The following is a 16,871-nucleotide window of genomic DNA, read 5'->3' as shown; positions in this document are numbered from 1 at the left end:
TGTAGGATATCTAAATCAACTTTATTCACGATCACAGTTATCCAATTATTCACAATGAGTTTTTCTTGTCTTTAAACAGAACACAAAACATCTTAAAGTAAAGCAATGAAATGCAAATGACACAACACAGAGGTACATGGGAACCTACACCAATCAAACAAAACAAAAGATTAGGATTTTTGTTATTTTTACTGGTTTTGCTGGTTTTTTTTCCTCCCTGGAGAGAGCCTTTTCCTCTTCCCTGCTTACAGCTGGAGGCCAGCCTGTGCAGGGGTAGGACTGAACCCCAATTTTTGAACTCAGATGCTGGAGGAGCTTTCAGCTTCTCCTAACTCCTAGAGTTTGGTCCAGAGTAAAACAAACACAGTTAATATATTAAAACACTCTCAATTCAAAAGGTGAAAAGGGAATTTACACCACTGCACTGGTACCCATGGATGGAATTTCTTGAAAAATAAAATTTTCCCCTTGGCTTTCCCTGCATGGAGTGGGACCGGTCCCACTGGTGTGGTGAAGGCTCGGGAGGCTGCTTATTGCACGTTTCCCCACATCCACTATTTCATCAACACCTTCTTACCCCCTGGATTCCTCCTTCTTGAAATCTTTGCACTGAGTTTGTCTAACTACTGAAAAAAAAGCTCCCTGTGTGTGCTGGTCACAGCTGGAGCTGGCTGTGTGCCTGAGGACCAGCCGTGCTCCTTGCAGGGCTGCTCTGACTTCCCCCAGGTTGTGCCAACCAACTTCCTCCTGCCCCTCAGTGAGGGCATCTGGGAATGGGAGCCATGAGCTCTGGAGCTTTTGACAGCTGGGACAGGGCTGGGTTTGGGTTGTACATCAGAAATATGCCGGGAAATAACATAAATCCCTGTCACCCAGAGTATCAGCATTCAAGTTAGTGCTGCCTGCAGGCCAGGCTGGGGGGAGCTGCAGAGAAAGGCTCTACAATGTGCTCCCCAGTGAGTAGTTTCTTTCTGCATCTCCTTGAGAGACAGAGCAAGGATGTGTTTTCCAGGTGTTTTTAGGATCAACCTCTGCCAGTGTGGGTGGTGAAAACCCACCTGCTGCTGGGGGATGGGGGGGAACACGATGTCCCCTGCAGCAAGTGCATGTGTGCATTAAATACTGTTATCCCTTCACCACGCTGCTCCCCCCTATCCCATCAATGGCCAAATGCACGGGTGCAAGGCAAAGCTCAGCAGGAAGGGTGTGACTCCCTGGCCTTCCCTGGTCTGGCCAGGCGGGTGATGCGGTGGGGGCAAACTCCACTTCCATGGCACCCTAGCCCTGACCCCCCTCAGGACCCAGACACAGTCCCTCCCTCCCCTGCAGCCCAGGAAGGCAGCAGGATGGGTTGGGAAGGGAGGCAGACAGCTCCTGCTGCTGCCAAGCCACACAGCCCAGAGCCAAGGGCCAGCAGCCCGGGGTCACACCTGTGGCCATGGCAGAGCAGCAAATGTTCACATGGGAACCGTGGGAGCCACCACTGTCCCTGCTGGGCACAGCCGGGTTCCTGACTCAGGCAGGGGAGAGGGAGATTTGTTTAAATAAACCAAAGCAAACCAAACCCCTCAAGCTATTTTTCTCTCATTCCTTACTTCATAACACAAAGGACAGCCGTGTCCTGCCGGTGTGGCTGTGAAGAGCTGAGAACCACCTGGCTGGTTTTGTCTTAATGCACAGTGATAAAGTTACCAGTAAAGGTAACCCACAGACGTGTGGGTTTATACATTCTTCCCCGGTGAGGCTGGGGTTTTTCCTCACAAGTGCTGTCTGGATGGCAGGGGGAGAAAGGTGAGGGAGTTCTGTCTCCCTCTCCCACAGGCCCATGGGAGAAGAGATGCTGCTGAATCCCTCGTGCTGCGCGGAGACCACACACAGGGTTGGTGGTGGGGTTTGGGAGCTGCTCCTCGTGTGGCAGGGTGGTGACAGGAGGTGGCTGATGCTGCCGGGAGGGAGCAGAGCTGTTGCCAGTGTTTGTTGCCAAAACCACCATGAAAGCCTCTGCCAGAGAATGGCAAGGGAGGAGTTGGGAACACCCCTCAAGGGGCTGCCATGGGTCTGCTCTTCTGTCTGCAGATACGGGTGGGTGTTGCTTCACAAATCTTGGGTTCTTTTCCGCACTGTCCCCAGCCTCCCTGCTGTGAGTGTGCTCACTGCTCCTCCCTGGCTGGGTCAATGCTTGCCTTGCTCCAGCCTTTCTAAGGAGCCTCCTCTGGTCAGGCTGGTTGTACACAGAAACACGCTGCTCATTTCTTCTCTTCTGCTAAGCTGTCTCTGCATGTGGGGTGTCTCTGCAAGGAGACGTGTAGCACTGAACCTTTTACCACTTGCTGTCTGTGCTGAAGAGTGGAGACACCCCTCTGCTGTGCATGGTGTAGAAAGGGATGATTGCACCAGCTGGCATTTTTTGAGATAAAGTTTAAAATCCACAAGGGAGAGTAGTCCATCGCAATTTCCCTGACACCAGAGTTCAGCCCCAGGGCTTGCTTGGGGGGTAGAAGAGCAGCATCTAAGCTTGTCTCATCTGCTGTCCATGGAAGAGGAGGTCAGGGTGGTGGTGGGTGACGAGTTTTGAATCTCCTGGGTGATGAATAAAGACCAAGGCCTGTGTTGTTTCACAGCCTCCTCCCCACGTGCCCAGTCCCCTCCACAGCGTCTGCTGCTGCTCTAAGTGCTGCGGTATGTTTTGATGATATCTTTGATGGCCCGTCTGCAAATGGGGCAGCAGGCATTGGCCATCTTCTTGAGCTTCAGCCCACATGAATAGCAGAGACACATGTGTCCACAGGAGTAAATGACTGTGTCTACCATGTTCTCATAGCAGATGGTGCATTCATCTACCCAGGGCCCTGAGACGGACGGGGAGATGGGTGACTCAGGCAAGCTGCTTGGAGAGTTGGGACCTGTGCCTGCAACACAAAAAAAAACCGTGGTCATTCCTCTTGCTGACATCCCAAGGTAATTTCTGCCCTGCAGCCACAGAGGGAGGAGCCATGCCCCAGCAGAAATGCATGCTCCAGGACCAGGGTTCCTTCCTGAGACCTGCTGTCCTACTCACCGAGTCCTGGTTCACATGCCAAGGCTCAAGGCAGCAGGAAAGTAACATCTTCTGGGGTCTGCTGCCCATGAAGAGCAAGCCAAGAGACAGCTGCTCCCATGCAACAAGGATTTGGTAAGTTACGTATCCCACCATCGATGCCTTGGGATTGTGCAGGTGTCTGGGATTTTAAAAGCGCTGCAGAACAGCCTACACTTTTTTACTGCGCGTGCATTTATCTAAATATCACCGTACTTCATCGGCACGTTGGAAATAGCAATACTGTGTTTACTGAAGGAGTGTGGAGGGAGAAAGGGGAGGCGTAGGCAGACCTTTAGCTCCAGTCCAAGATAGGGTGAGACGTGTCAGTGCCACACAGCTCTCCAGAAGGAGCTCTGTGCCACAGGGCCATGCATGCAGCAGAAAATCCTCTGCTTCCCTTGGGACCTCTCACGATGAAAAGGGTGAGAGAAATATTGCTGTCTAGGCATCCCAGCGGCTTCCACATAAAACAGACTGAAAATAGCCCTTGCAGAGGCTCTCCCTTCCTCCCCAGGGGAGCTGACGGGATAATAATAATCTGTTGATTATTGTGGTTTTAGAGCCCTTCTGGGAGACAAGTGTGAGACTGTGAAGGGAGGCAAAGGAAAGGCAGCAGGGGATCCCACCATTCTTACCACTGATAGAGCTGCAGAGGGGGCCAGAGCCACACGTAGACAGTAAGGGGCCAGAGACGCCACTGCAGAGCACGGTGGGGGAATTGGGCGTTGATGTGGGTGAGCTCGGGGCCGACAATCCCAGGCGCTCCGCTAAGATGGTGGAACCTGCGCCGCGAGAGAAGAAATTATGGTTACGTTTAAAAATTGAGGCTGACAAGGCACTGGGGGTACGTGGCAGGGGTTGCAGCTCTCAGTGCTTGTCAGGCTTGGTCTCATCAGCATGAAATCTAGGGAGGAGATAAAAGAATCCTCGTATGCCTTTTTTTAATGCTAGCAGCTGTTCCTGAAGAGACATCAAACTCCCACAACCCCCGAAATTGGCTGGAGCTCCCTCAGCTACCATAACCCTTTGTTTCTGCCCTTAAATGTGTCTCAAATAATTTAGTGCAATTACTTCCCATGTGGTTTCATGCTCAAATGTGCCCCCAGTACCAGAGCCAGCCACAGGCTTGTAGCAGTAGAGGACCCAGCCTGCAGAAGGGTGGGCTGGACTCCAGCACAAGAACACATTGCTTTGTCAAAAGTGCAAAACTGCACAACTCCAGGCTTCAACAAATTCATGCAAAGTCACTCAAGGACTTTCCAGAAACAAACATGAGGGTCTGGCAATCGGGAAACCTTATCTATGCTCACTGCTCTGCCTCTTTCTTGGGTGGCCTCTGTCAGAGGTAGGGACAAGTCACCAAAACGCATTTGGATCTAAGATGGAACAAGGACACCTCTCCCTCATTCAGGAATGTTTTCTTCACTTGCATGTCTGGATGTGATAGCTCATGAGTGCAAAACTTCTTCAAGTCTCTTCCAGATGTCCCCAGCTCCATTACTTCCTGCTCCTACTGCCCACCATCAGTATTAATGTGCTATCTGCCAGAAAAGCCACCTCTGTCCCACAGCCTGTCTGGCACCCTCCTTCCATCTCAGCCTCTTCTGCTGTTAGAACAACACATATCTTAAAGTCCCTTCTGGAAGGGAAAAAACAACTGGAATGCTTAAAACTCTACCTTCTGCAAAGGTTTTGTAGGGGACTGTCATTGCTGCCAATGCAGCCTGGTCTTTGCTAAGCCAGTGGTGAGACAGCAGCACACACGTGCTTCAACAAAGGGGATGGCTTCCTGGTGGTAAGAACCAGCTTGCCTAAGGTTTTAAAGTTTCTGGTTCCCCAGCTGAGCAGACAACCAGGGTAACTCGAAATCAGAACTAAAATGCTCAGACTTCTTCATGTTACCATATAAGGAGCCAGAGGCACGGAGGGTTTGGATCCACAGTGTCCTCAATGAGTTGGAGGCTATTCTCCAGAGAAAAAGCAGCAGTGGGAGGTCAGGAAAATCCCATGTGCCAGAAAGGTCTCTCAGTTCCTATTTGCAGGGACGCTACTGACCAAACCTGGGAGACATGGACTGCAAGTGCCAACTGTGGATTGTGAAAACCAGCAAAAGCACAGAGCCTCCTGCTCTTCTTAGCACAAGACTGAGCAGTGAAGTGGAACACAGGAACTGGGAAGGGGTCATGTTTGAGTCAAAATCTGTTTTGAGGACTGTGTCTGACAGAAGAAGCAATTAGCCTAAGCCATCAGTCCCTCAGTTTCACCCATCTCCAAAAAAAAGGAGCACTTTGCTTCCAGGCCCAAGCTGAAGTTAGATTAGACTCTATAAAGGGCTTTGGAGCACTTACACTTGAGATACTGTAAAGAGGTACCTCCTTCATCACACAGATGGGAGCTGAGGCCAGAGTTCAGCTCAGTAAATAAGCAAAGAGAATGATGCAGCCTCTAATGACAGCTACTAGCAAGAGCCCTTCCCCTCCAGTCTGACAGATGACCGAAGCAGAAAACTTGCCCTGTGGTAACACACACTGAACACAGGCCCAGCAGGGGCACAGGGTTCAGCTCGTTCACTGCCCACACAAACATGAACACCGAGCAGCTGAACAAGTTTTTCAAGCCTTCCCTCTCCTCCCTACAGCTTGGAGGCATTTCTTCCACTCAGCTGACACACAGCACATTGCATTTCTAACACCAACCTGGTCATTTCATTAAAGGCAAAATAAAGGCTGTTAGGAGTGTTTCTCTTCCTGGACTAATGGGAGGATTTGGAGGTGCCTCAAGTATCACAGCGTATGAGCGGATGAAGCATGCTGGCAGCAGGGCAAATGGCCTTTCCACAGTGCAGGGAGAGCTCAGCAGTGCAGGAACCATGGTTTTCTCTGGTTGTAGCTGGTCTGAGTCCCAAAATGGCCTTACCCAAGGGCCAGCAGACACCTTGCCAATTCTTCCTCCTAATACAAGGCGCAGCTCTTGACTTTTCTCCAGCGTCAGTATAGAGCTTTGTTTAAAACAATCTGAGTTCCCTACCAGACAAGACACATTTCTCCCTTGGTGACAGAATAATCAACATAAGACATGTTACTCATGCTTTAATATATTGCTGGATGGTGTGCAGATATCATGACAAGGAGCATGGAATGAGATCATGAGCAGAGTGGAATGAGTGTGGCCAGCCTGGCTTAACTAAAACCAGATACATGAGCTCAAGGCCAAACATGCTCATTGTGTGCACAGAGTTCCCACCAAGAGCCAGCTTTCAAACCATGACTTAAAACACTAAATAATTCCAAGTAAATCAACTTAAACATTCTTTCTCTCTCTAAAGCCCCCAGATCAATTGTCCCTGCTGCTAACTTGTCTCATGTTTGATCTCAAACGCACTGGAATCACCCTTAAATAGATTTTGAATCTATTCCATTTGCTGTTTTATCTTTACAAAGTCCAATTATCAGCAAAGACCAATGCAGATTGATGCTTTGTCTACGCTTCTGTCATTGCCGTGGGAGAGGTGCAAATAAATGAACCTCTGTCCACCACCAAAGGAGAGTGTTATGTTTTCAGAAGAGAGCTTTTCCATGGAATGTACAGGCAACATCATGCCAGGAAAGGCTTCTAGTATCCTAAAGGTTTGTAATTCAAAAGAGTCTGGAAATAGGATCAGAAATAAATGGTATGGTGTTCAGTGTGATGAAATGCAAAATGCAACACTTAAGCAGAAATAATCAGCTACCTAAACACAGGACAGGGAATTAGTCCATTCGATCTGAAACACAGGCATCCTACAGAAAAAGGCCTGGAAATTGCTGGAGGTCACCAAGATGATCATAAACCAAGAATACCATCCTGTTACAAAAAGGATGAGCCAATCCAGGGTCATGTTAGGCTGATTAAGGAGGCTGGAGACACTGTGGTATCTTTGTCCCTGGAAATACTCAAAACTCAACTGGACAAAGTCTCGTGCTACCTTGGAAGTTAGCCCTGTTTTGAGCAGGAGGTTGGATTAGGCAAATCCATGGGGTCCCTTCTGACCTAAAATATTGTAGGATTCTATGATTTTTATATGGCAAAATTTTTCACAGCCTGATGAATGAAGTAAAGAAACAATCTGCTCTTCATTAATGTTCTGGGCAAGACAAGAAATCATGGGTTCAGTCTCCTAAGGTGCTAAGGTTAGACATTATGTAGATAGTGAAGCACTGTAAAGCAATCAGACTTCCCAGAGAGACCATGGCATCTCCACCATTAGAGCTCTTTCAGGACAGGAAGGTGAAGTAAGTAGTTCCTTGGGATCCCATGCAGAATTTACAATTTTTATGAGAGTAGCTATCTGAATCCATAATTACCCTTTTATAAAACATCCTGTGACCAAGGTACAGCAGCTGTGGCTGTCAGAGATGCTTTTAATTCTCTGTATCTATTGTGGTGAACAGGGTGATTTCCCAGAACACTGCAATCCACTGTCCGGGGTATCTCCTGAGGCTGTCTCAACTTCCAAGCATCTCTCCTGATGGCAGCTGGCTGGGGAGAGCTGTACTGCTGGAGGACTTATAATGGTAAGAAGACCAGGTACAGTTAGTGCTCCCTAAAAATACAGTTTTCAATTAACTCTCCCCCTCCATTATTTTATAAAAATATTATTTCTACATACATTACTGTAACAATAATGCAGAACCAGTTGTCTGCACTCCAGAATCATCCTTTTTTCCCCCTTTGAACCCACCCCACTTAAACTTTGTTTTTCCTGGCTTACAGGATGCAGCCAGTGAATGTCCACCACTCTACAAGTCAGAGTTCACATGGTTTGATGATCTCCAACATTTTTATGGGCTTTCTTTACCCATAATCATCTTGAGAACTATTCCAGAGGCTCAGCCAAACATTGTTCCTAAAAGACAAAGTACAGGAGCCTCCTTCCATAGTTTCTAGGGAAGAATGAAGTCTTATGTAAAATAGGAACTTGCCCATATGCTGAATTTCATGTTGAGCATATTGACAGCCCCTTCTCTTTTACAACACATTTGCTGCATGAATAGGACAGATAATAAAATCAGGTAATTATCAGTAGCAATCACAGATTTTCAATGTTGTTCCATCCATCCACAGGCCCCAGAACTTCCAGCACACAGTGGAAAAGGTTAGTACAGCTGTTGGGGTCTGGCTGCAGCATGTTTAAGGGAGTTCAAGCCATCTCTGCACTTCTCATGCATTTCAGTCTAGCGATCACTGGGTACCTGGCAGTCATAGATGCCTTGTATGATGGCATCACTTAGATGCCTTTTAAAACTCTCAACATGATTTCCTTTTGTTAGGAGACAGATTGTTTAGGCATATCAGCTAAAATTCTTACCCTGTCTCAAAAACTGTTCAATACCCTTTCTCATATTTAACACTCTCAGTGTATCAGGGCCATTTACTTTGTTACCCAAACAGGATCCAGGTTCTTTCAAAAATCTGGCACAAATGTGGGTTCTGAGCTCACGTGAACAGCTCTCTTAGGAGGTCTGTCCCATAATACATGAGCTGCTCCAGAGTGAGGGGGCTGTGACGTTTCTGGGACTGGATACTGGATACCAAAGCATCCATGTTCTCTTCAGATTTTCTTGCTTCCAGCCATGGCTGCAGGAGAACTATTCCATACCCCAGCCCCACTCAGGTCTTGCCCAACCGGGACTTCTGAATCCATTGTGCTAAAACAAAAGAACAAAGCACCTGTTGCTGCCTGGTTCTGTGGTAGTTAAAGATCAACGATAATGTTGGGGAAGGATGTGAGCACATCCATCATTTCTGAATGCTGTAAAATACAAGTATTTACACATCCATTTGTTGTGTTCCCACGGTGATGGGAACAATACTGCCCTGGCCAGAAACCAGAGCTTCCTTCCCCTTGGGCTCAATGGTTTTTGGTCAACTAGCCTCTGTGCTGCAGCTCATCTCTGCCTCTCAGGTACTTCAGTACCTGGTGACCCACATCAGCTGGTGATCCGTGGGCTTTTTTGCATTCAAGTATTTCCCGAAAGACTTAAAAATTGTTCTGAGTAGAACAATGACACATTCTGTCCTTCACAGGCCCATGAAAACATAAGGGATTTTGCATTATGCTAAAGAAATGTTTATGGAAATAGGTCAAAAAGCAGCCTGGCAGATTTTGCATGCAAAACCATAAGGTCTGTGTTTGCAGATGGGCGTCAGACAACCACTGTTTAAGGAAGTAAAAGTTAGATCCAAACCACATGGAGAACAACAGTTCAGACTTTCATGAGGAACAGAAAAGGAGTGTACTTTATGGCTTTACTGGAGCCTTGCTGTCTGCTGTGTCCAGAAGGGCAGCAGGGCACCAGCGCATCCATTACCCTCCTGCAGTCACAGGCACACTCCAGCTAAGCAGGGGAAACAGGAAAGCTCCAAATGCCACAGACGTTTTTGATTCAGCAGCTCTCACAGCCCAAACCCAGTGTGCTCTCTGGAAGCAAAGAGCACACAGCAAACTTACAGGCTATCTGTAAGGTTAACAGGCTGTCTTACAGGCTGTCTTACAGGCTAACCTGACAGGGGAAGTTCAGTGGTCACTCAGCACTTACATCCTGCAAAATCCTGAGGGCATGGAAATCATGCAATGAACGTCTGGCTGAACTGAAGTGAAAGAGTCATAGAGTTGGAGCTCCACCTCTCAACCTGAGAAATTCTAGAGCAACAAAGCACCCAGGCACAAGCTTACATTAGGAAGAGGTGGAAAAAGAAGCCTGGATTAAGTAGCTGAAACCACAAAAAATGAGAGTTGGTGCTTTCATCTTGTTTAAGAAAAACAAATCAAGGGTATTTGGAAGACCACAGCAAAGACAGTTCTGTGAGCAAAAGGAAAACTGCTGCCTAACCCAGCACCTCCAAGCTCTGTGCTTTTCCAAGTGGGACAGGTATAAATAGGGTGGTAGACGCATACAGGAAACAAATACTTTAACTTTTCTTGGCCAGCACTCTCTGGATTTCCATGGGCACTGCTGGATGCAAAGGGATCTGACAAAGAATCAAAGAAAGAGTTTAATCTGCTATGTGATTCTCACAGTAGCAGAATAACTAACTCACACCAAGTTAGATGAAAAAATAGGCAGATTGTATCTGTATTCACAGACAAGTTGCAAGGCAAAGAGGCTGGTATGGAACCCCATATCCTGTATATTTACTTTAAGAAGGCAAAGGTGTTATGAGATACAGGAAATCTACACCTCACTTACTATCTCACTGCAGCCAGTAACTGTTTTTTATACTAATGATGATAATAGTTCCTGCTCTTGGCAAGGACAATGTGCAGAGGACAAGACATCTGGGAGCCCTGTGGCTGTTGCTGGAGGAGGTGTGTTTGCTTTCCCCAGCCTTTACCCAGATACCAGCTCACACCTCAGAGCACAGGCTGATGTCACTGACCACCTGTGGCAAGTGCAGGCTAATAATGTGTCACGTGTGATGGGATCTTCAGTGTGTGGTACAAAGGTGCCACAAACAGGTATTAACACTGACATTGCTGGCACTGACCACAGGGAAGTCAAGCATTTGACTGCATCCACCTCTCCAGTTTTCCAAGGCCCAAGATATAACTTGTTCTCTCTCACACAGCAGCTTCCCTTGGTGCTAACTCTCCTTTGAAATAATGAATATAAAACAAGAGAATGAATGGATGGAGAGCTCTGTGCAGTGCTAGAATCAAGCCCAGCAGTTAGGGATGCTGTATTCTCTTTGCAGCTGTTTCAATTTACCATCAGTAATGTGTGCTTCATTCAGAATGAAAGGAAACCATACATGATAGGAGTATTTATGATGAGGCATCAATTAATACAAGTGGATTGCCTTCCAGGAGGCACAGAATATTAACACTACTGCTTCCCCCTGGTCTCTAACACCATAAAATACCCTGTACCCTGCAGTGCACAGGAATTCCAGACTGTTAAATGGCACACACGTGGGCCCGTTAGATCCCAATCAGCTTAAATTAGGCCATTTTCCATACAAATGAAAACATGGAAGATGGAACTCTGGGGCATATCTAATTGAAAGTCTGTTAAAGGAAGAGATTCATTATGTGCATTTCTGTGCAGCAAAGTCTAGGCAGTTATCAGGCTACTCTTATGCTGTGTTTAACCCAACAATTTCCATGTCACTGCAATGAACCAAGGTGGAGGAGGATCAAAATACCAAATGGATAATGTACTGACCCCCTCAGAGATCAGAGATGGGGGGGTGTGATTTGCTACTGCCAAGAACTATCTCCCCTCAAGCAGCAGAGGCTTCTAAACTCAGAGCTGGAGAACCAAGATCCTGGCTGCTTCTCACTTGTGTGAGATACTTTTCTACAAACTCACCTACAGTCTGTGCTGTGGGCAGTGTGTACAACAACTGCACTCACCAAACACCATTTAAATACTTTGTGTGCTAACTGCAGTAACTGCACGTGCAAAGTCAGTATCTAAGTGCACCCAGAGAGAAGCTTTTTGGAAGGGATGGAATCTCTGCCATTGGATGCTGGAGTCCTGTGACAGTCAAGGATCAAGCACAGGATAAAAATCTTATTTATACAGGAATGGACAAAAGCCTGGAAAGATGAGGTAAGGTGGGATCATCTCCCAAGAAGTCCTACAGATTTTTAGGAGGATCAGGCCAGACAAGTGCCACAGCAGAAACAAGAGAAAAGAGGAGGAAGTCTCCCATGGGGATACACTGGAGACAGCAGTTGCAGGAACAGTATCAGCAAGATTAAGTGAGGGGTTCTGGGACACGGAGAAAAAATACTGTTTAGAAGGGAGAGGGCAGTCTCCAACGGCCTGTGAATCATAAGTGGTCTGTGGTGAGCTGGTCACTCACCTTGGACAGAGCAAAAGTCAAGGAAAACCAGACAGGGCAGTGTGATGAACATCACAGAAGGAGACAAAGTAATTCCCTCTGATAAACCATTGCTCTCTGACATCTAAGCAAGACACTACTCTGTTCATCCATGAAGTTTCAGGTCTTTTCGGTCAGCTCCAGGAAAAAGGTTGTTTCAACAAGGACAGCACTACCAGGACTGCTAAGTTTGAACACCAGTGAGAGTCACAATGGGCATGGCTCTGAGTAAGCCTGCCTGCAACTGGGACTGGCTGCAGCTGGCAGTCCTTCAGACTGGCACCAAGGCCACGTCAGATCAAATTTCATTGTTGATTTAAAGAGCCCTTTGCCAGCAAATTGTGTCCCACAGTACTCTGCTGAACTAATTTCCAATTTGGTTTGTTGCCCACTGCTGTTGTCAGGAATCCCGAGGAACTGAGGACACAGAGCTGGTTTTTCTGCAAGTCCCATGTCAGATCTTTCTTTCTCACCCTATCAGTTTTGAACACATTGTCCAATTTCAAGAAAGTCTGAAAGAAGGATGCAAACCTCAGCAACAATTGATATCTAAATATTTTTCAATGGGCAGCTAAGCAGGAGCCCCAGCTCATGTCCGTGGTGGAGGAGGTGGGAAGGTGTCCCAGGTACTGCGTTTGTCCAGCATGGATGAGAATCCAGACTTACTCACACCAAATGCTGCCTCTTGGGTTGTTTCTTCATGCCTAGGACTGGCTCTTGGCCAGCTTTAGGAGACATCCAGAAAGCTGCTATATTGTGCAGCTGTTCTGGTGGGGCTGGAGTGATTGAAGTGCATGGAAAGAAAGGACACAGATCAGTTGGCAACCTGGCTTCATTAGTGTGACTGTTGATGGAACATGTTGTTTCATTGCTCAAAAGAAAACTTCAATATTATTGGAAAGGATGAAATTCGCAAGGGAAACCAAAACCACAAAAAAAAAATATTAAGGAAGTTGTTTTACTTGCTAGCAATTCAACTCTGAAACAAAAGAAAATGAAAGAATATCCCCAACCATTTAGATCCTCAAACATTAAATATATAAACTTATTGCTGTGATAGCTTCTCCAGACATGAGTCATACATTTTGAAATCTTACGGGGTCAATCAATTTAACTTCATAAAAGAATTACACCACCAAAACCTGACCAAAACCAGACCATTGTATCCAGACTGGCTCATTTCAACCTTTCAGAGCTGTCAATAAAACTGTGTGTGAGCTGAAATGCTTACCAGCAAAAGCTGAGAGCAGTAAATCAAATTTAATAGGCTGGTTTTGTTGACTATATAGGAATGATATCTGAAAAAAACCAACCCAAGCCTCAACTAATGAAATTCCTAAAAGATACACAAAGACTGTTTCATTTCTACATGCCTAATGATCTGTGTTTCTGTTTGGTTGTTTTTATGTGCATAATCCCCAGAATTACTAAATTAAGACCAGCACTTATCATATAAAATATTTAGAAGGGCTTCCCTGACAAACAAGATCCATTGCCTTCCTCAATAGCTGGTTCCCATAGTTAATTACCCTCATTTATGTTTAATTTAAATTTGTGTCCATTTCCCAGCAGCTTGATATTTTTTATGCTATTATCTGCTACAATAAAGTGCCCTTCTCTTTCATTTATCTTTCCTCCATGCGGTCAAGTTGCCTTTTAAACTTTTCTTTGAAACAAATTGACTTTCTTCTGCCTCCCCTACAGATGTCTGTGGCCTCTCACTGCATTACAGTGGGGCTTGGGTTTAATTTATTTTACTTTTACTGGAATGGCATGAAGAATAATAGTGTTTCCAACCTCATCTTTATTTTTGGCTGTTTTATTTCTCTTACAGCAAATATACTGCCAGCATATGATGCTAGATTGATAAGAGGAAAACAGAAGTCAGAATTCTTCACTATCCAGCTAACTCCACACTGCTCTCCTCTCCTACAGAGTCCTGTAAGATCACCAGCCTGGGTAGAGATGGTCTCCCCTGATATTAGGAAATAAATGTATCTCCAGCACTGTGGAATAGTGGCAGTCAGCAAATGTCAGCTTCTATGGTGAAGTCACAAGCCAGCAGAGACCTGAGCTTGCTCCTGCTCTGCATCAGGACCAAATAAAGAATGTCCAGTCATGAAACACAGTATCCAGTGATCAATACCCGGAGTTATCTTGTTCTCCAAGTCAAAAACAAACCTTCTTTAGGTGCAAGAGTGGCTGTCCATTCTCCAAACAAAACTGAAAAGCTGGAGAAGAAGCAAGCCCAGCAACTTTAATTTCATTTTACAGTCATCTGTAGTGCTGATGTTCCTTTAACACTGTATAATGTAGCTTTGGTTAATCTCACAATGGTGTGCCCCAGAAACAGAATGCCATCTGCTGTTTAGGACAGGTTTGGTACAATTATGCCTTTTGCAATATTTGTGTCTCATTTCTTTCAAGGATATGTAACTTCACTTTTTCTATTTAAACTAGGAAAAGATGACTATAAATGTCTTCTGCTGTGATATAAAGCTCAAATTACAAAAGACAGATGTCACAAAATTACTCTTGTTTGCATTCTGAAGCTGGAGCATGTCATTAGAAAGATGAACGCTTTACATTCTTCTTATATTTTCTAATATTATAATGACACATATTATGGCAAGCACCATAATCTGTTCCACTGCCGTGCAAACAGTGCACATCACCTCCCTACTAAAACTGCAATAGTTAGAGTTGGGAGTTCATTATTTTCTTTGCCTTCCATCAGGATATTGCTGATCCATGTAATTACTGCAGTTGCAGAGATGCAGCTGGGACAGCATCAGTGCTTTTCGCTGGGCAGTTGCACCAGTACACTGATGCTGTATTGATACTGGGACTGCACTGCTCCCAGCATTATTATACTGGAAATACAGGTATTAAAAGCTCTATTTGTATTTTAATACCTGTTAAAAACTACAGGCAAGCTCCAATTTCATAGCATTTAACTTGGAGATAGCAGCTTCCTGCTCAAGCTGATGTGGATAAAGTTGTACACTCAGCAGGGTCCAACCCTTTCCCTGAGAGAGGCAAGGTCAGCAAGTCCAGCTCTTTTCTCTCACATCTCACTAAGGAACAATAGCCCATTTTCAGATTCTTTCCCAGTGACCAAGGCTAGAAAAGCCTGTCATGGTCACAAACACGGGAAGTGAGGCGTTTTCCAACTCTGCACATTTCATTTCATGCATAGAAGTGTAGATTTATCTAAAACATGCACTGGGGATGCACTGGTTTGGGCTGAACTTGTGATCAAGCGGGGAGGACATTTGCAGGGCGTGCACAGCAGGAGGTTTACACAGGAGGTCTGTGCACATGTCCATGCTCTGTCAAATTCAGTATGAGGATGTGATTCTGTCCCTCTGGGGAGACACATCCTTGCTGCCCTGTTTCAGAGCTCATTGCAAACAGGCTGCTTGCTCTGTGCCAAACTGCCAAAATTAGTGATCTCATATGAAAGGAAGCACTGGTTGATGATTTAGTTTTACCAGCAGCTCAATGACCTAACCATGTTTTCCTTCTAACATACACAGGAGCATTTAATCTCCTGCTTTAGTGGGCTCTGTTTGACTTCACCTACCATTATCACAATGACATGCTGGTGGAGAGCAGAGCAAACCATGGATTATGTGCAGTACCCACATCAAATGTAATCAGGCTGAATTAGCAGGGATTGAGTCTCGGGCTCCTGGAAATAAATTGCAGTATTACATTTGTCTTCTGTGAGCCTTTAACAGCCACAAAACACTCACAGCAAAGGCCTGTGGTCAACTTCAAACAAATTATACAAGGCATTTCATACTGTGATTAAGGTGAACTGGACCCTGCAGACAGATGTGTGTATTTTCACAATTTATCTTCAAATACTGTCTATAAATTCTAAAAAAAGGAGGTGTTGGTTTGCTCTTGAGTTTGATGGAGAGGCAGGTTGCTGGTTTGTTTTTTTGGGTTTTTTTTTGCTGTTAGGTATAAGGAGGATTTGAAGCAAAATGGAATATAAGTATACTTAAAGTTATATAGCAGTATAAACAGAAAGGAGCATTTTTTAATCTTCATTTAAAGGGGTACTGGGAATTACATCATGTTCTCAGAATCCATCTTTTACTGTCTGACACTGACACCAGCAGAACCATGATAGGGTACAAATTAATGATTGGACACATCCTATACTTGGTCTAACATACACACACGAGAAAGTAAATTTGATCCTGAGAAATGTTATTTCAAAGCTTTTCCCTCCACACCTTCCAACTGTGGCTTGCAGCATTTCAATGAAGTATGTCAGCTAAAAGAGCTGGAAAAACAGCAGAAATACCAAGAGGCCAGCTCTTCACAAGTCTGTCAACTTGTGTGAGCTACACTGCCTTAAAAAGGGCTGGAGGACAAGGAAACCTTTCTCCAGTTGAGATGGTCAGTGCCATGCTCAGTGAACCACTGGGTTTCCTCTCTGCTTGCTGGCTTGCCTCTCACATGCAAGCCTGGGGAAAGCAAGGGCACCCCTCTTTTGAGAGTCCACCAATCCAGATACCTAACACAAAGAAAAGGACATCAGATCTCTTTTCTCATGCTGGCTATGCCTTACATTAGCTCAGCCCAAAGCACCTCTCCTCTGCCCTCCTTGCTTCTCTTAGGTCAGTGATGAGTCATCCGTACTTTAATGGAGGTCCCTGAGGCTTAATTCATTATCTGAGAAGATCTTTGAGACCATCAAGTGAAGGGTGTTACAGAAGTGCAAGGAGGTTAAGTCTTGTAACTCATACCCATATGCTATGTTTGTGCCTTTGCATTTTTTTTTCTTTTTAAAAAAACAAAATTTGTACCTCATCCTAGAGCAGGGAGGGAGCCGTTCACTCCCTCTCCCACGATGTACCCCCCTCCTTGCTTTCTTGTGCACAAGGTTTGGAAAAAGGGGGCCCAA

At 45.6% G+C, this 16,871-nt stretch overlaps 1 protein-coding gene and 1 long non-coding RNA gene across 5 annotated transcripts in view; one reads left to right on the top strand and one right to left on the bottom strand.

Annotated features, from left to right (window-relative positions):
* Positions 1–16,871, bottom strand: part of NEURL1 (neuralized E3 ubiquitin protein ligase 1) — a 143,933-nt gene continuing 127,062 nt past the window's right edge. For 3 of the 4 annotated variants that reach the window (XM_038141686.1, XM_038141688.1, XM_038141687.1), the window contains exons 5-6: positions 3,715–3,861; positions 2,412–2,909 (exon numbers count right to left, since the gene is read on the bottom strand). In XM_038141686.1, the coding sequence (XP_037997614.1) occupies positions 2,668–2,909; positions 3,715–3,861 (389 nt within the window). In that variant the 3' untranslated portion in view covers positions 2,412–2,667. Of the gene's footprint in view, positions 2,910–3,714; positions 3,862–16,871 lie in introns of all 4 variants that reach the window. The other variant, XM_038141685.1, reaches the window with a different exon arrangement.
* Positions 2,934–16,866, top strand: LOC119702923. Its single transcript, XR_005257488.1, has 3 exons — positions 2,934–3,172; positions 7,510–7,632; positions 13,782–16,866. It is a non-coding gene; the product is annotated as an uncharacterized LOC119702923 (long non-coding RNA).

The sequence above is a fragment of the Motacilla alba genome, chromosome 6 (assembly GCF_015832195.1).
Source record: "Motacilla alba alba isolate MOTALB_02 chromosome 6, Motacilla_alba_V1.0_pri, whole genome shotgun sequence".
Classification (NCBI taxonomy): domain Eukaryota; kingdom Metazoa; phylum Chordata; class Aves; order Passeriformes; family Motacillidae; genus Motacilla; species Motacilla alba.
This window is presented reverse-complemented; position numbering and strand designations above follow the sequence as displayed.